The sequence below is a fragment of the Muscardinus avellanarius genome (assembly GCF_963383645.1).
Source record: "Muscardinus avellanarius genome assembly, chromosome: 2".
NCBI lineage: Eukaryota > Metazoa > Chordata > Mammalia > Rodentia > Gliridae > Muscardinus > Muscardinus avellanarius.
In genome coordinates, this window is record NC_137787.1 from 60,193,651 (window position 1) to 60,212,980 (window position 19,330).

General features: G+C 53.4%; 2 protein-coding genes across 2 annotated transcripts; both read right to left on the minus strand.

The window, feature by feature from the left end:
• Window positions 1–2,510: 2,510 nt before the first annotated feature.
• HOXD10 (homeobox D10) lies at window positions 2,511–5,151 on the minus strand. Its single transcript, XM_080689560.1, has 2 exons — window positions 4,392–5,151; window positions 2,511–2,952 (listed from the first exon to the last, which is right to left on the minus strand). Exons 1-2 carry the CDS (start codon window positions 5,134–5,136, stop codon window positions 2,675–2,677), a joined length of 1,023 nt encoding a protein of 340 aa, XP_080545686.1. The 5' UTR covers window positions 5,137–5,151; the 3' UTR covers window positions 2,511–2,674.
• Window positions 5,152–12,554: 7,403 nt separating this feature from the next.
• On the minus strand, window positions 12,555–14,251 carry HOXD11 (homeobox D11; the record flags this gene model as incomplete). The annotated part of the gene is made up of 2 exons (XM_080689948.1): window positions 12,555–12,790; window positions 13,498–14,251. The coding sequence occupies 2 exons, from the start codon at window positions 14,249–14,251 to the stop codon at window positions 12,555–12,557; spliced, it is 990 nt and encodes a 329-aa protein (XP_080546074.1).
• Window positions 14,252–19,330: the final 5,079 nt, after the last annotated feature.

The following is a 19,330-nucleotide window of genomic DNA, read 5'->3' on the forward strand; positions in this document are numbered from 1 at the left end:
CGACGTGAGCCCGGGCACACGCTGGCCGGCCCGGCCGCGCGGCCCCGCGCTGGGCCTCGGCTGCCCTCGTGGAGTCCGCCCGGCGCAGACAGTGGCGGCCAGGGTGTCTCGCCTTGTCTGGAGCTGCTGGAGAGGCCCTGGAAGAGAACAAGCCACAGAGGGACGAACCCCAAAGCCAGCGCGACCCGCTCCCACCCGCCGCCCTGGCCCGTCCTCAAACAGGCCGCGTCTCCCAAGGCTGGGCCGCTTCCCAGGCTTCGCACTCTGGTTAAGAGGCCTCCGCGTGGATTCGGAGATGTCTGGAAAATCCGCAAGGCCAGGTCCTGGGCCACTCCCTTCCCTTTTTCCTCTCTTGCCTCCAGAATGAAGGCCGGGCAGCCTTGAATCTGAGGGCAATGCCCATTGTCACTCCCAAATCCATGGTACAAAGCCTCAGAAGTCCGGCTGGGAGCCCAGACAAAAGCGGCCAGCGCAGCAGCTGCAGAGGGCATATTCCTTGCTCTACAAGTTGCCCAGTGCGCCCTTGGAGGGCTCCCAGCCCACTTCCAGCCCCAGAAAGAGAGGGGGTACATGGCCTGATTGATTGCCTTTGCCAGTGGATTTTTAATTTTGTTCCAGAGGGACTGCCCTTTCCTGTATCATAGGTTTTCCTCCGATATGGCCCCTTATCGACGACGAAAGGCACATCACCACATCTTTTGAAAGAAACGGGCAAGATTATCCTCCCTCTCTTGCCCAACCGCTGTAAATTTGGGACAGATCTATTCCAGTGATTCCAATCTCATATTGATTCACATCATCTCTCTCTCATCTCCAGAAAATGATGCCCTTAAAGGGGTCCTTCTGTCTTGGACCTTAGAAAAGTTCATGGTTTGGGGGAAGTTTAAAACTGAATTAATACTGACTGTACCAAAGGTTCCCTGGATGAGGGCTCTGAATCTCTGAGTGCCTAAATGGGTTGTTCTTAGGAAAGGGGGTGAGGGAGAAGGATGTTTTGTAAAAATCCTTGAAGCTATTGGAGACCCTTTGAAACTGCAGGCAGGAAATAGGGCAACGAATTATCTGTCAGTCTGCCCCTCAAAGGCCTCTTTTTTCCCTGGCAAGACTAGATAAACTGGGTTCTCTAGTGGGTATTCTGCGGAAGTTGGTAGGAATTTCCCACACTGAGGCTGTAAGTGAAATGTTGGACTTCATAGAAATTCATCTTCATTTGTAAATTCTCTTTTAGCCCCTGTTTCTACTGGGGGGAATCTTCATTTCTTCCTCTAAAAAAAAAAATTCATTTTCATGTGGGCTACTAAAAGGTAATGACTGAGCATAAAATCCTTCCTCAGGTAAAGCAAGGCAAAGTGAGATGGGAAAACTCACCCATCCTTGGCTTCGCTGGGGCCTGGCTTCTTGCACTTGGGATAGGGGTGGGGTGAATGAAAAGGGGCCAAATTGGATCCGAAGAAATGCTAAGCTGCTGCTTCTCCTTGGTGCCGCAATGGAGGCCGGCAGCTTCCAGGTGGGCAAGACTAGTTTCAACCCAGTCCCTGAGGATGGCTCCCCAGCCAGAAACCACCAAGTTCTCACTGAAAGCATTAAAAATAACACAACCAAAACCAAAGAGAGGAAAACACACACATGGGCGCTGAGAGGGAAAAGCGGCTTTTGGCACAGACTTACCGGGCTCTGGCTAGAGGAAGACTCATGCCCATTGAGAGTGCAATTGTATTTCTAAGATTAGGGAATGGGAGAGGAGAGAGAACTACCCTTTCTTCCTAGTTATGAAAACTACACACCCGGGTTGGCGTATCACTCCTCTTTCCCCACCACTGCCAAATTACAATCGCCCAGGCCTCCAGCCTTTCTCTCCCATCTCCCTTCCCCTGCTCCCAATCAAGCCCCACAGTTTAACCAGAAGGGAATCTCCCCAAAGGCTTTCATTTTCAACATAGCGTATTTCCATCCCAGAAAGCAGAGGGAGCAATCGTTTCCAGAGTTTATTGCATTATACATGCGACCAGAACATGCACAGAAACGATAGGTTGCTGTTGTACTTCTACCAAACCACAGATGCACCACAAGGGAAAAGGCTACAAGGCATAAGTCTTCAATACTCCATCTCACCAGACAATTGCTAAATTCATTTGTGAAAAGATACATTGTAATGTGCTTTTTAGTCCCCCTCCCCCCAAAGCTTGTGGGTTTTCTTAATCTTTTTAAATATATATATATAATATATGTAATTTTAAAAGTACTGGATGTATTCAAAATGCCATGAGTTCATGGGCTAACCACACACACACACACAGAGAACTTTTGTGTTAGGAAAAACATGAAAAAGTCACATTGTTGGATGGGTGGATGGGTGGATGGATGGATGCTCTATAGTTCCAATAAGTTAAGACCCAAATGAAAATGCGCAGTAATAGTTACCCTGCATTACGATGGAAAAATAATAAATTACACGTGCTAAGTTTTTTAATTATATATATATATACTCAGGAATTACAGATCACTTGCAGCACGAACAGAATGACCCCAAAGTCACACTCTAGCAGGAAAACAAAACAAAATAAAAACAAAAAAAGAGCAATGAAGGTTTTGTCTCCGCTCTCCCAGTCCTCCAGCACTGGGCCCTGGAACGCGGCGTCCCCTCTCCGATCCTGGCCTCCCACCGGCCTCGGACCTAAGAAAAGGTGAGGTTGGCGGTCAGTTCTCGGATCCGGTTCTCTCGGCTCATCTTCTTGAGTTTCATTCGGCGGTTTTGAAACCAAATCTTGACCTGCCTGTCGGTGAGGTTAACACTCTTACTGATCTCTAGGCGGCGCTCGCGGGTGAGGTACATATTGAACAAGAACTCTTTTTCTAATTCCAGCGTTTGGTGCTTAGTGTAAGGGCATCTCTTCTTTCTGCCACTCTTTGCAGTGAGCCAATTGCTGGTTGGAGTGTCAGACTTGATTTCCTCTAACAAAATTAAAGGGAGAAGATAAAAAAAATCAAGATTTTTTTTTCTCTCTCAGTCTGTTCAAACATACCCTTGGCCATGACCCTGCTGGCAGGCAGGCCGCTTTGGGCAATGCTGGCATTAAACATTACTCACAGAGGTGGGCCCTGAGAGGGATTTTATATTGATGCCAAATTAAGACTAAATGCCTGAAGTGACATGATGGGAGGATGCTCTCCATAGGACCTCTCTCTCTCTCACACACACACACACACACAGAGAGAGAGAGAGAGAGAGAGAGAGAGAGAGAGAGAGAGAGAGAGAGAGAGAGAGAGAGAACTTTCGGACTCACACAAAACATTAGTATGATAGTAAACTTTCCAGGATCTCCCCAGCAACATTCTCAATGGGCCAGCTCATGACAGGATCAAAACAGAAGAAGCCACAGCCTAGGCAAACCTACCAACCCAGCCCCACCGCTGCCTCAGGTCCCCAAGTCAGCCGTCTTCCTCACCTCTCCCAGGCAGGCAGGCAGGCAGGGAGACCAGGTTTATGGGTGGCCAATTTCTTTTAAAAATAAATGAGTAAGCAAGAATACCTTCTCCACCCCGCTGGGGCATTGTTGAGCTCCCCCAGAATTTCCTGGATTCTCAGGCCTTTCTTGCTCTCACACAAAAGCATTCACCCTACTGTGGCCCACTTCTAGGCCCTGGGTGCGCGGCTCAGGGGGCAAAGTTCTTATAAAAATCTGGATCCCGGCTCTCTGCCTCTGTTTTGCCTTAAGACTGGCCCTGCAAAGTGGGAAGTTCGGGTCCATTCTCCCCACCCCCTGCCTTTGCCCTCTTTGTAGGCGAATTGCAAAGCCTGCGGCACTTTCCCCAGACAAAGCCAAGGTTACCTCGCTCCACAAAAGCAGGAAGCCCTGTTCCCCTACCCAAGCGCCAAGGAGCCCCGCCAGCCCAGCCGAATCCACTCTGGTTATCCTCCCATTCCCAAGCTCGCAGGATGCGGGGTGCATACACTTGAACACAGATATGATGCCTTGAATAGACTTAAAATGATCACTGGTGCAAGGCAAAACTGGGATTGCGAATCTGAGCTGGAGAAAGGAGGCTCTGGGGCCCTGTTTATGAGCGGCAGGTCTCCTTTGGCTCTTTTGTTGCATCTCAGGTCTAGCTCAGGAAAAATAAACCCAGCAAGCTTTTCCTCTGACCAGGCACCATCCGTGTGTGGCCGGGACTGGCAGGGAGGGCCAGGGCAGTGGGAAAGAAGTGGGGACCATCTCTTTCCCGAGAGCGAGGCTGAGATTTCCCCTCTAAAAGCCGGGCGGAGCAGCACCTGCCAAGTCGGGCAGCCAGCATCGGCTGCCTGGGCTCGGTGCTGGGCACCGGAGTGCTCCCTCTCCGCTGGGTTCCCGGACTGCGCGCCCCGCTGGGGTGGCAACTCCATTCTTACCGACCTTTGCTTTCCTTCTCCTGCACTTCGGGACTGGAAACGGAAACCTCAGCCAAGCAGCTCCTCTCTTCAGGAAGGCCGCCCTTGGCCTCGGGGCTCTCCACCTGGGAGACTTTGCTGGGCTCCTGGCCGCCGGCCGTCTCGTTCATCTTCTTTTCCATCTGCAGCTGGGCAGCCGAGAGCTGCGGCTTGGCGGTGCCACGAGGGTTGAGCTGGAGCATGACAGTGGAGCTGCCTTCGGGGCTGTTATTGTACTCTTGGGTTTTCCCGGTGGCGTAGGTCTGACTCAGTCTAAAATATCCAGGGACAGGAACCTCGGGGTTCTCAACGGGACAGGACTCGGGGACCAGCCTCTGGTACGAAGGGACATCAGCAGAAATGAGTTTGTTGCGCTTATCGGAATACATGCAGCAATTAGATTCTTCCTTAATGTTGGTGGTGAAAGAGCAAGTGGGGACTTGCTGTGTAACAGGTTGCTCTATTCGGCAAGATCTGTTCGGGTCTGTCCAACTGTCTACTTGAGGTATATAAGGATGCACATTCATACCCATATTTTGGTGGTTCACTTCTCTTTTGGCCAGAGACGGGAGCAGTCCACAGGTTTGCATTCCATAGGTCCCCATGTCTGCGCTAGGTGGTGGCATGTACATGCTGGCGCTGCTCGAATAAAAACTGTCACTCCTGCAGGCACTGATCAAGGAATCTACTAAAAAAGTATTAGCAGCAGGAGAGCTGTTGGGAAAGGACATTTTGGGGAGGAATTTGAAGAAGAGAGATTGTGTCCTTTGTAGGCTGACATCTCTAGGAAAACATTCCCCGTGTAATTGTGGATGCCTCTGCCGACCACATGACAACCAAGCCAATGAGATTTGAAAATGGCCTTGAGCCGCAGCCTCCTCGCAGGTCACGTGCTCCAGAGCCCGGCCGGCCGGCCGCAAGCGCGGACAACAGCGACATCTACTACGCGCCCGCGATAGTGCGCTCGAGTCGCCGCCGCCGCCGCCCCCGGCCCGGCCGCCGCCCCGCTCGCGCCCCCGCCCCGGCCGGGCCCGCAGGGAAGCTCGGGCCTGGGGCGGGGGGCGCGGCCGGGGAGCGGGCGCCGAGGGTCGGGCCGGGCGGAGGGGGGCGGGCGGGCTCGGTGCCGGGCAGCCCCGGAAGGTGAGTCGGCCTCGCTCCGGCCCCGCAACGTCCCGCCGGGCTCCCCGAAAGATCCCGCGCGCAGGACGCGGCGACGGCGGCGGGCGGCCGGGCGAGGGCGGAGAGCCGCGCCGCCGCCGGCCCCGAGCCCCCAGGAGCGCCGGCCGCCCGCGCTCCCCGCGCCCGCCCCGGGAGTCGGGCTCCGCGGCGCCCGGGCAGCTGGGCTCCCCGGACACACCGCCCGGAGCCCTCAGCCCGGAGCCAGCCCTGGCCCTCCAACAGCGTCTCCCGGCCCCCAGCGGGAGAAGCAAACCGAGGTTTCCCTCCCCGCACACCCTGATAGAGAGGAAGCCAAAGAGAAAGAAACATATATATATATATATATATATATATTCAAAGGAATAGGGAAACCCTGACTCAGACCCCAGAAGTTTAGAAAACTGGGCCAGGCTGGAGAGAGAAATGCAAAAGGTGTCCTTTAGTTCTTCTGCGAAGAAAAATATGCTTTCCTTTTATGGATTTTGTAAAAGCATTGGTTTCTGACAAGTGCGAGGTACAAAAGGTTGTGGAATTTATTCACCCATATTAAGAAGAATCAGGGCGATCAATAAAATTCTCATCTACATTCTTGGGCTACTTGGTAATTTTCTTGCTTCTGAAGGTTTTTAAAGAGTTATACCCGCTGTTGCCACACACGGGAAGATATTTTATTAACAAATCAATCGAGACTTTGTAAAGGATAAGATTAATAGTTAAGATTTAGCATAATGGCGTTCGCTTTATGAATTATTGAAAATTATACTATTGATTTTTCCCCTTCACTACGAACCAAGAAGGTCAATTTTTGTTTTAACACAAATCGTCAAATATTAAAAGCTATACTTTTGTCAGAAGTTGGGTTTTATAGTTTTGGACAATCCCTAAAATTTGCTTGACAAGGTTTTGCTTGGGTAAGGGGGGGAACAGATGGGAGGAATCTTAGTCCTCTGTTTCCTCTGATGAGGGAAAGTTCTGTAAAGAGGATATGGTCTGGGGTTGTGGTCCAGCTCATTAAAGAACAACCACCAACCACTACCAATGTGGAAACTCAGAGTTTTATGAGAAACTTGAACAACTTCCTCTCTGCTTCTCTGGTTGCTGGCGGGTGAGCCGCCCTGCGGAAGCCCTGCTCGATAGCAGCGGGGGGAGCTTTAACCTTGATTTCCAAAGACTTGCGCAGAGTAAGGAACCCTGCCAGCATCAGAGACCCATCCGTTGGCCTTTCAAGTCCCCTTTCCCGCTGCCAAAAAAGTAAAACTGGTGGAGGAAACTGTGGCTGAGAACCAGTTCTCAGTCCCGGAAGGAACCCGTTCTCTTTACCCCCATGTTCAGCCAGGCAGGGTCTGGCCTTGGATTTCAGGCCCAAACACTGAACTTGTAGGTAAATCGCTTTCCGCCTCAGCAGAAAATTTCTTTGGGGTCCAATGCTCATTAAAGCGCCTCGGCATTCTGGGGGACCTAGTAGCCTGCCTGCTCCTTCACAAAAACTTTTTCCAGCAAACCCTTTGTCCCCTCCCTCCTCAAAAGGAATTTCCCCTGACCTGATGAAAACAGGCCTTGGGCATTATTTTCGGCCTTGGGACCCGATTCGCCTGTCCCCTCTCAGTGCCCTCGTCCAAACAATAACCCCCTTAAAAAAAAAAAAAACTCCGCGGTGGCAATGAGACAGACCTTTTAAACCTTTAAGCAGCTGTTCAAATACAACATCATTGTCAGGTTAAAAGCCTGGCGCCTCTAACGGCTAGTGCTGCAGGACCCGGGGCTTAGCCGCGGAAGGTTTAAACATTACCTTTCCACCAGGGTGGCTATTTTTAAGCTTGGGGCTAGGGGTTGAGGAAGGCAGGGGTTGTGGGGGAAACAACAACTTTTGACTTTAGGTTGCTAAGATCCTGTTCAAAGCTAACAGCAACTAATCAGCACCCCAAAATTTTCTTTTTCATTGTGGAGATCTTGTTCTGAGCCATAGCTAAGCATGCCAAGGTCTGGACAAAGTGCCCGCTGTACTTGCTGTCGGCTGGCGCCCTGTCGCCAGCTTGGCAGTCCAGCATCCTGTCCCTTTGCATCCCGGCTCGGAGAGCTGCCTAAAACTTGGTTGCCCAATTTTTCCTGTCTCCGGTGAGGCAAGACTGTTCGATCTAATCAGGAATTTTATGCCCATCAAATGTCCTTTCATAATCTTTATTTATACATGAAGAAAACATCCAGGCTAAAAACAAGCAATTCCTTGCAGATCGGGTAGGTCTTCAGAGAGCCAAGAAGGCAGGCTTCGTCTTCTGCATTTGGGGACCTATCCATTTCAGCTCCCTGTGACTTCAAGCTCAGAGTCACCCAACATTGGATTAGGTTTTAAATAGGTCTCCACTCACAGAAAAAAAAATGTATCAAATGTAATTTTGAATCTATTCTTACAAAATTCTACTTTTAAAATTTCTGTCTTCAGCCTGCTTCCTTGAGGCCAGAGAGAGTACATTTTAGAGATTTTTAAGTAAAATTTAGAGAAAAATAGAAGTGCAAGGCAATGATCAAGGCCAAGGAGAATGGAAAATATGCCTTAAGACATTAAGGCTGAGACGAAGCAAATGAAACTAAAAGGCAGTGGCTTTAAAGGCCAACCTTTATTTTGCTTAGAGTACTTAATGCAGGTGCTGATTTCGATCATCTTTAGATCAGTTCAAGCAGTTACCACTAATAATAAATCAATATTGCATCATAAAGAAGATGAATACCCATATCTGTACCAAGATGCCTTTCTCCCTTGCACTACTTTCCAGAGAAAAATTAAAAGGATCGCTTTAACAAGAAATTAGCATTTGTAATAAAAAAAAAACTAGCCTGCATCTGTATTCTTCTGTCTCAGGGAAGAATGGAGGTCTCGGCCTAAGAGGACCTGGGGTTCCTAGAATTGCCCTGAATTAAAGTCCTGAGGCACCTCTGTTCAATGTCACTCTTTGGGGACGGAACGGATGGGGACAAATTAAGAGCTGTCTCCCCAGAACGCCCCTCTGGGTTGCACTGTGTACCACCGGGCCAAGGTGAAAATCGAGGGGGCAAGTGAGGAGGCTACCACCAACACGATAAGGGGGCCACCGAGTGGAGCAACGGGGTCGGCCGGCCGCCAAGAGCCTTTTTCTGTACAGACACAAAAGACTCCTACTTCGCGCATTTCCCGTTCACTTCGGACTCTGAGACCTGGGCGCCTCAGGACCCCTGGGTACCCTCTGCGGGTCTGAACGATCGGGGAGGGGAGGTCGTCCGCCTCTAGAGGTCCTGGTCCGATCCCCTAGGCTCCCTCAGGCCTGTGAAGGGCGCGGCCAGGACGAGAGCAGCGGTGCGCCGCTGAGCAGCCAGGGTTGAAGGCGAAAGCGGCTGCAGCCAAGGCCAAGGGGCCCCGCACTCACGGCCAGACGCGCCGCGCCTGGGGGCGCCAGCAGGGGAAACAACGACATTTGGGGAGAGAGTCCTCACGCAACGTAGACCGAAGCCCGGGTCAAGCCCCAGGAAAGATCGCTTCACGATAGCCAATCTGGACCCGCGGCCAGACAGGCAGAACCCGGGATACCCGCGGGGAACACCCACGCCACTCCCGGGGCCAGGCCGGGGAGCCGCGGCCCCCAGCCTCCCATAATGGCAATGCCAGCTCTCCAGGCGGCTAGCAAGTGGACAGGCAAGCCCCAGAGCCTCGGGTCCAGGGCCTGGACGGCGGGAGTCAACCAGGCCAGCACTAATTCTGGGGTCTGCAGGCTCTTCACAATGAACTTCGGAGAAAGGGGGCAACCGCCCCTCCCCAGCGCGGCCCACCCCTCCAGCCCGTCCTCTCCCCTTGGTGTGGGAGCGGGACACAGGCACTCCCCAAGGCCAGGGGCCCTGTCGGGGCAGGGAGAGCACGCAGCAGATTAACTGCTTCTAAGAGCTGGAGGCAAAGTCAAGCTCCGCACCTCAAGGCCGGCGGGCAGCTTGGAAGGATTGCCTCGGTTCTGTCAAACGCGACACGGGTTTGCTTCGAATATATTATCGTTTATATTCTCGTTCCACATCGTCTTGAAGTATTAAATGTTTCCCCAAGAGCGTCCGCCGTCGCCTGCGGCCGCAGCAGCCCAGGCCCGCGCCCGCGCCCTAACGCGGAGTCGCCCCGCGCGGCCAGGTCTGCAGCGCAGCCCGCACCAGGAGGCGCCCGCTCCTCAGCCCGGAGGGCCCTCTAGATCCCCGCGCGCCGCATTTTCCTAAGTAAGCATTCAGCGGAGTTGCCGACGCCCTGATCTGCCTTACACAAAAGCCTTTTAATCATCTCAGTGATCTGAGAGCTCAGGAGACAAACGCGGTTTGGGGAAGATGGGAAAAGGGAATCCTGACCTCGACATCACTTTTCACACTCAAACCAATGAGAAAAGCTGACTTTCCCTACTGTAATTAACGCGCGGTGGCTGTTATATTTTGAAATACATGTTTGTCTTTTAAAAAATCTTTTCTGGACACCATCAGCTCATGCGGAGGTATTCTTTGCAACTGCTTTATCTTTAGGGAGATAACGATTAGGAGATCTCCTATTTCAGGAATCTAGTCGCCCCCTTTTCTCCGTTTCCATACAACTTCTTACACCTCAGGGCTGCTTAGAATAAACAGCAAACACCTTAGTTGCCGCCTGTTTCTAACGGGACCACATCGCCTATTAGAATCCAGTATTGAAAAGATGAGGTACCGCAGCTTCTCGGCCAAGCGCGGCTTCTGGAACGTGAGCGCGCCCTCGTGTGGCTGTCCAGGCCCTTGCAAACGGAAAGTGGTGTCTCTGGGTTAGGCTGGCCTATGAGGTCTGGCACACAAGCTTACTACACTTAGATGTAGTTTTTTTAAAAAAATGGAGAGAGAAAGAAATAAACCAGTTTTAAGCTCTCCAAAAGATCATGCTAATAGGGCATCGGCATTTTAACTGATGCCCAGAATTCCAAACAAAGGAATCCCTTTCCGAATTGAAATCATTTGATTGTCTGTTTTATTTCTACTGCACCTTTCACCAAAGGTAGAGGGATGCATTTTAAAAATATAAATGTATTTGCTTTTGTTCCATATCTTAGAAAGTGCCATAAATTATTTGACTGGGTGGCAAATTGCTTTTAATTATAAGAAAGGCGTAAGCGTGGATAGAATTTACTCTTCAAATGCCTGCTTTTAAAACTGTAGCTGTGTGCATTAGGGTTAAGGGAATCACTTTACAAGATCCCCCCAGAAAACACCCTGAACACATCCTAGCTATTGTGAAAGCTAATAGGCATTTTGATTTAATCAGTATTTTAAAAAAGAATTCAATTGCTACTGAATTACTCAAATGTCTAGAGGGAAATTAACGTTATTGATCCTGAAATTAGGAATTTTCTTAGATTTATGGTGAACCCCCAATATGATTCTGTGTGGTCATAAATGTATGTGTCTAGATGTGTGAGCATGTATGTATGAGAGTGGGTGGCAGTTGAAAATCACAGAAGAACCTTAAGGCGCCTAATTATTCAGAGAGGTTAAAGGTGATGACCTTGACATTTTGGAAGTTCAAAGGCATACACTTATGCACTTATGTTTTTCCTTCTCCCCCAAAGCCTTAGCAATTAAAAATATTGCATCTAAAAATGCATACTGCCTCAGAAGTTGCACAAAGTGGTGAGCATCTTATGGATTTATATTTTGACTTTGGGCTCCTGAGAGGTTAATAAGAGTCATAAGATTCACTTCACTCTTTTCAGAGAAAGAGAAGCTTTTCTCACTTCTCCAGTTTATTGCACATTGCGGAAATCTCTTTTGGGCCCACCAGAAGGTGTATAATATAACCCAATTAAGCTGTTTAGAACTTTGGCTTTTATGGTGTTGTCTAGACAGTTCAAGGTTTTGTAAACAGCCTGGCCTGGCCCTGCAACATAAAGTGCAGTGCAGCTCTCACCACATTCTTTGACTTAAAGCGATAAATGCGGTGAGAAGCAGGTCTGCAGGCCCTGGCCCTGGTCCAGGGAGGGGGGCTTACATTTCCTGCTCCAGGCCCACAGTGACACCAGAAAGGCCTCCCAAGTCCTCTCTACACACTAACTTTATTTTAGCACCCCCCATGGAGGGTACTGATTTTGGTTTCTTTTTAAGAAACCCTGGATCCTTGTTGAGATCATTTTGATTTTCTGACCAATATTTGGATTGTGTTTGTCTTTTCAGGAATTCCACGTTCACTAGACTAGAGTGGGGATGGGGATTTGTTTCCTAGATTCCTGCTGGTCCAGCCTCATTGCCTGGAGAAGACAGCACTGGCGTTATTGGGTCACATTATCAATTCCAAAATTTATGAGTAATGTGATTTAAAAAAAAAAACCATCATAGCCTAGAAGGGGTATGAGGGGACACATTTTAGCGAAATTAAAGGCATTTTGCTCGATTTTCAGTTGCATGGAGGAGAGGGTTCAATCCACTAAGATACTCTAATCAGGCACTAAACTTCTTCAAAAAGGAAAATTCATACAGTGTATTGAAGCTGTAACCTTCATTTTGCTAGAAACCATTTATTCACACAAAAAAGACAGTGACTCATGCCTTGATATGACAGACCAAAGGTACATTTCCCAGAGTTTAAATAAACTGCGATGACGGAGGAGGAAGGAAGAGCTCCCTTAAGTTCAGAACAAAACACCAGTGCCTTCTATCCCCGTGGCCTAACTCCCTACACATCCCGCCAGGTCCCCAAAAGGACTCTGAGCGGGGAGAGGAACAACAGCACATTGGCGGTAAAATTGTAAAGGGACGTATGCATTTACCATTTTCCCCTTATTAGGATCCGCTCGGCCAAGTCCCGGTCCGCAGGCTGCAGTGGTCGCTGGGAGGTCCTGAGTTGACCGTGGGAAGGAATGGTGAAGTTCCACAGAGAAGAGGCGTCATTAAACCCAAGGACATGGGGCCTGCGAGGGCAGGCTGGTGGGGAGGAGGGTGGGTGAGTGGGGCTCGGGGGAGGGGGCGATTCCTGGAGCTCTCAAAATAAGGGGTTTCCAGTGAAATACTGCAGACGGTCTCTGTTCAGTTTCTTTTCTTTCATCCTGCGATTCTGGAACCAGATTTTGACTTGCCGGTCAGTGAGGTTGAGCATCCGAGAAAGTTGGAGTCTTTTCTCTTTGTTTATATATACGTTAAAGAAAAACTCGCGTTCCAGTTCGCGGATCTGGTACTTGGTGTAGGGACAGCGCTTTTTCCGGGACCTCTGGGGGGCCACTGTAAGGCAAAGAGACCAGGGGGTGAGAGAGGCCGCCGCCTACCATTCCCCACCCGCTTGCCCGGCCACTGAAAGAGGGCCAGGCCTTGGCCCTGGTAGGGACGTCCCCTGCAGCCGCTGAAAGGCCCTGCCTGCGTCGTGGGGGATGATATATGGGCGGGCACTGGAGAGTGCGGGCGTGGACCTGTGTTCGCGCCCGGACACACACACACACACACACACACACACACACACACACACACACACACACACACCACGGCACCCAGATAGGGAAGAGGGGGTTGGGGCAGGCTCTGAGCTGACTGGAACCCGGGGGTGGGGGGGGGAGAGGGACACGCGAGCGTGCCCGCCGGGGCGTCTGCTCAACCCTGCAGCGCGTCAGCCAGCGGCTTGGATAAAGTCCAGGGCGAGGATCGCCCACCCCTCCTGAAGGCAGGAGGCTCGCGCGTCCGCGCTCACCCACTGGCTGGAAACCTCCCGCCCCCCTAGTCTCCAGCACCCCGCACTGCACCGGGGAAAGCTCTCTGCAGCGGTTAATGTCCTGCTCCAAGTCTACCTTAAGCCCACCTAAATTGGTTTCCTATCATAAACACGCTTTACAACGACCCGGGAAATCTTATAGGATGTATAAACCCCCTCGGATGCTTATAAAGTAGCACATAAAACGGCGCGAGCGGAGGGGGGGCCCGCGCCCGCCAGCGCCTACCTGCGCCGCCGCTCTTCTCGGCCCCCGCCTCCCCCGGGGGGCCCTCGCCGTCCGCCGCCCCCTGGGGCTCGGGCGCGGGGGCCGCCTGGGCGCAGGGGCTGGCCCCGCCGGCGCCGGGCCCGCTCTTGGCGTCGCCCTTGTCCGCGGGGCCCTCGGGCGGCGGCGGCGCGGGCGGCGCGGGCTGCGGCCCGGGGAACGGGGGCCCGGGCGCCGCCTCGTAGAACTGGTCGAAGCCCTGCGGCAGGATGCCGTTGCGGCCCACGGCGCTGTAGAAGTTGGGGGCGGCGGCCGCGGGGCCGTGCGGCGGCCCGGGCGCGGCGCACACGGGCTCCGGGGCCTTGAAGAGCACGTCCGGCCGGCGGCCCGCGGGCGGGAGCAGCTCGCGCTGCATGGCCGCCTCCTCGGCCGCCGCCGCCGCCGCCGCCGCCGCCGCGGCCGCCGCGTAGTAGGGCGCGTAGCCGCCGCCGCCGCCGCCGCCGCCGCCCGGGCCGCCCCCGCCGCCGCCGCCCGCGCCCGCGCCCCCGCCGCGGTACGGCCACTTGGCGCGCTCCAGGCCGTAGTCGCGGAAGGCCACCTCGCGCACGGGCTGGACGTGCGGCGCCAGGTTGGAGGAGTAGGGGAACGCCATCTGGCAGGACGACGGCTGCGACAGGAACGACGGCTTGCTGGCGAAGTCCGACGGGGCCACGTAGTAGGCGCAGCCCGGCAGGTACATGCTGGCTGCGCTCGGGCCGCACTCGTCAAAGTCGCTCATGGCGCCGCGGCGTGCGCGCCCGCCAGCCCCGGGCCGCTCCCCGCGCCGCCGGCCCGAGCCATCGGTTGCACAAGCGGCTGGGGCCAGGATCAACTAAGCAAAATCCCCACCGGGCGCTGACGTGCAATTCATCTTGATTGATTCTGGTGGTAATTATGTCACGTGACGCCATGGAGAGAAATGTCCTTATATCTATATCAGCTCTCGCCAACACGCCCCGGGACGGCTCCTGGCGCCGGGACGCGCGCACGCGGGGGCGGACCGGCCTCCGCGCCGCCCGCCCGCCCGCCCCGGCCGGCCGGTCACCTGCGCGCCGCCCGCGGCCGCCACCGCTGGGCGCATCTGCCGCCGGCCGCCCGGGCCGCCGCCCGCGCCCGCCCGCCCGCGCCGCCTTAAGTACGCGGACCTGGGCCGCGGGAGGAGGAGGGAGGGGCGGGGGAGGGGAGGGCAGGCTGCGCGGAGGGGGCGCCGGCCCGGCCCGGGGGCTAGGTGTGAGGGTGTGAGGCTCCCACTCCCACCCCTTCCTGCAGCCCTCCCTCCCCGCGACGCCGCCACCCTTCGCAGCTCACCCGCCAGGGAGCTTGTTGCTTCTTGTTCAAGGGGCGTAATCGCGCCGCTCTCCAGGGCGCAGGGAGCCCTGATTTGCATAGCTCTCTGCCCCGCGCCTTCTCCTCCGAGTGACTGGGCTCTCTTCGGTTCTGACCCGGGAGGCGCGTGTTGCGGGCCCCGGAAACACCCACGCCCGGGCCCCCAGGCGCTCGCCCGGCCGGGCCGTGCGCCCACCTGGCCCTCTCTCCCTCTGGCCTTCCTCCCTCTTCTTCACTCTGCAGCCTTCTCCCTTCTCTCTACCCCATCTCTCTCTTCCCTCTTGTTTCCTTTTCCCTTCTTCCTTCCTCTTCCTCTTCCTTCTCCTTTTTCTTTCTCCTACTAGCCTCCTTCTCCATCCTCTCCCCTTTCTGCGAAACTGTGTGTCACTGTCTCTGCCTCCCCGTCGCCTCTGCCTTCTCCTCTGTCTGCCCTCAAGGGCGGAGGGAGCTCAGCGGGCGGAGACGCCCCAAGGTCCCGGCCTCCCTAAGAGCTGGGGGAGGGGGTCCGGTGAACAAAAGGATCTGGGGTCCTACCTCCACCGCCTCTGTCCGGTTGCTGGACCCCACGAGGACCCCGCCCCCGCCTCAGCCCCTCTGCTTTCAGGCCTGGTCTGGGACACTGTCTTACAGCAAGACCCCTCGAGGCCTGCACATCCCCGCGGGCAGCTCCCTAGGCTCCTCGGGCTCTCGGGGCGGCTCGGTCACTGCAACCCCACGGGAGACCCGTGTCTCTCCAAGGGCCTTTGTAGTGCCTGCCTCCCTACTGAAGCCCCTCTGCACCTCCTGGCTCTGAAGCCGACTCCTCAGTCCCCCCCATCCACCGGCCCCAAGATCTTACTCTCTTCTGGCTTCGGCAACCCTCTCCTAGCCCAGGGGTCCAGAGAGGCCTGGGCTCCCCGCTATGAGCAGGCGCTTTTCAAAGGTAAACCAGTCTCTTCCCAGACCCCAATCCCAGAACGAAGGGCGGGAGCCCGCCCTCTGCCACAGGATCCCTCTGCCCAGGCAACCCAGCACCAGGCCTGGGCCTCAACCCTATGCCCAGGGCAGGCGGTGCTGGCTGTGACGCCGGTGTCCTTCCCTCCCAGGCTGCCGCAATGCTGGTGCTGTGCTCTCTGACCACTGTGCCGCTGGAGAAAAGGCGGGTGGTCTGAGCTAATATCTATTTTCTGGCTGATGTACCCCCCTTCCCTTTTTCTCCTCCCTCTTCTCCTTCCTGTCGCCTTCCTCCGCCCCCTCCCACGTCTGCTTCCCTCCCCCAACACTGCGCAAACAGGTCGAGGGGACTGAAGGGCACCTAGCCTTCCCTCGCCCAGCACTGTCCATCCTGTGTGCCCCTCCAGGCAGCGGGCACCCCCGACCAGGTTTCAGCTGGCCCCCTTCTTCCTAGCCCGGACCCCAAGCACACTTATCTGCTTCCCTATCTCCATCCCAGCCCCAAGCCTCTCCTTGAGTCCTGGTCGACGCCCCGGTATCTCTCGCCTAAAATGGCTCCCCGGACACTGCACACTGGCCTTGCTGTCGCTCAGGACCGGAGGCAGCCATTGGGCCCCCAGTCGAATCTTAGTGTGTCTGGGGGTGTGTGCAAAAAAACGCCTCACATCTTTTCTCTGCTCTCGGCACGGAGAGGGGCGCAGGCAGCCCGCCACCCCCAAAGTGGAGCCTGCTGAAAGCCGAAAAGGGAAATAGAGAGGAAGAACCATTCAAGTTCAACGACATGGCGACGGCGGCTCCGGCGGCGGGAGCCGCGCTGTGCAGGGGAGGGCGCGCCATCCGAGCGGTGCGCGGGTGCGCTGGGGAAGGGGGCGAGGGCCCCCTCCGCGCGTCAGCGCCCGCACTCGCCCGCACTCCGCAACCCGAGACATTCGTTTCGGGCCTGGGCCGCTTCGCTCTCGGGCCCCAGCTCGCTGCTGGGTCCTCAACCCGAAAAACCACGGCCTCCACACCCGCGCGTTCCGTAGAGAACCTACCGTGAAGATCGGCGCTGTGGCCTTGTCCTGGCCTATTCCGCTGCACCCGAAACGCGCGGAGCGCTCGGGCCTTCGGGTGCACCGAGCGGCTTCCGGAGCGAAAGCTTTCCGCGCAGCGCCCGGACTCGATGCGGTAATTTTGAGCCACCCAAGATAAGACACTAACTTGACCTTAACTTTGTCAGGGCGCCCCTGGTATCTGGAGAACGTGAACAGACACTGTCTGGCAGCTCTCGTAAAAGCTGACTGGGGAAGGGATTCTGAGTCATTTCATTTATTGCCACTACAGTACTGAAGGAAGCTTTTCCTCCCTGCCAAACTTTAATTATTTATGCTCTTTTAGGAAACGAAAGAAGAGAAAAGCAAGGGGGGAGACACCCAGAGCCAGTCCCTTCCCGCAGAGCGTTGGGGTAAGACTCCTTCAGGCAAGTGACTGGAGAAGGAAAACAAGGGGAGATCACCTTTGTCCAAGGACGGTGGGACAGGCTCGTGCCCCCCCCAGGGGGGGTGGGTGCAGCTGGGAGTGGAGAGTGATGGGGCGCACATACCGTCCCTCCCCCCAACCACCAGAAATGGCTATTTACAACAATTCTGGATTTCCTCTGCACCCTCTGGCATCCCCAGCCCGCCTCCCCTGGGGAGAACCCCCAGGCCTTAAGAGCTTCCCCGTTGCCTTTTGAGCTAGCAACGGATTGAACAACAGAGCAAACCGTTCTTTCTTGTTTTAAAACCTTTCCCCCCCCATAGTCAAGAGGCCTGCGTGGACTGCAGCATTTCGGAGGACACATTTATCTTTCTGCCAGGAAATGTTGAGCACTCAGATTTCAGCATCATTCGCTCTGACGTTTGTTTCTTATGAATTTCCTCATGGTTTAAAGTATCTGCTGGACTTCAGCTATGGAAAAAAATGCCATGGTCTTTGTATTTGTGTGGATAAGTAAAGGTGTACATTTGGGGAAAAAAAAAACTACTGAACCGACAGATAAGATTTTACACTTAGAATAATTGAACTATCTATTAATGGTGCTCTCTATGAATATCCCCCTAATCCAGATTAAAGGGGGAAAACATGGTGATTTAGTGGTATATACATAAAGATACAGCCTACGGTATTATCTTAGAGCCTGGATCTGAGTAAGTTATTTTTTCTTTTTTTCTCCAGCCCTCTAGACCCGAGGTCTCAGTGTGGATTCTGCCTTTGTTTGGTTTTCTCTGAGGAGGCAAACCTCTGAATATACAGGCTCAGACTAGGAGACTGGGAGTCTGGGGATCGCCACCTCCCTGCTCCCAGCCAGGTGGGGAATCTTTTTGAGCTATAGGACCTTGGTAGCTTCTTATTTCTTTTCATCCCCATTTTGTATATATAATATTTTTTTAAAAGAGTGATCAAAATATATTTTTAAATGATATGTCAAATTCACTCCAGGGAAGGGGAGTTTGAATGTTTAATTAGGAATTTATTGGCTTTGCTAACCTAAAATGAATTTCCATCTCTGCTAGTTAGGAGCTGGGGGTTTTCAAGGGAGAGGGCACCAAGCAGGGTCTGAATTTACTAGACTGAGCTGTAAGTTACAAAGGCATAAAAGGGTCTTAAGGCCACATTCCCCAGGGGGTACCCTGGGGTCCTGCTGAGGGTCCCTCAAGGAGCTTCATCAGATACAGCCTCATCCAGAGAAGTGGGCCAAGATTTGGCAGCGAGATGTTTTGTTTTGAAATCTGAGGGATGGCAATTGGTGGCAACCCCACCCCATGATGGCAGCTTTAAAGTTTGAGAATTTTGACAAAATGCAGAAACCCCAACCTGCAATAAACTTTGAGTCCCCTTAGTGTTCAAGCTGCACTCAAATCTTCCCATGGTATCATCTGCCCCTTGGATATTTCATCTATATTTTGTTCATAGGTTTTTATACACCATTTCTTGAATGTCTCAGAAACCATTTCCCCATTTAATGAACAGCCAACACCCAACAGTGAGAGGGGAATTTTTTTTTTTGGTGGCATGAAAAACTAGAATGGAGAATCCACAGTGTTTTCAAAAATTCACATCAGCTCCTTGACAGTTTGTCTGGGACCTGGACATTTATTTTCACTAAAAAAAGCCCACATTTTTATGTGTCTAATATATACAAGAAATTGCTTTTGACAAAATCAAAACAAAATATTCATAACAACTAATATTAGCACAGAAAACAAAATTAGTCTAAATATTAAGGCTCCCTGTGGGATGCCCTCCCCAGGTGCAGGCCCTGGTTTTCCACTGAAAAAAAAAAAATCACTGCACTTTGAGAAGGAATCAAAGTGAATTTTTGGGCTGTCCTGCATCTTGCAGTTTGGGGTGCTACATCTCAGAAACAGGAGAAGAGTAAGGGATAATAAAAACTTGGCAGTGGGGGGGTCATCAAGAACAAGGGTGGAAGCTCTAGTATACCCAGAACAACTCCATTTGGTGTATAGGAACCTCAGCCTCAACAAGGCAAACCTAGCAGGGCCCAGGGCCTCAAGGGCTGCAAGGGTACAAGACAGAC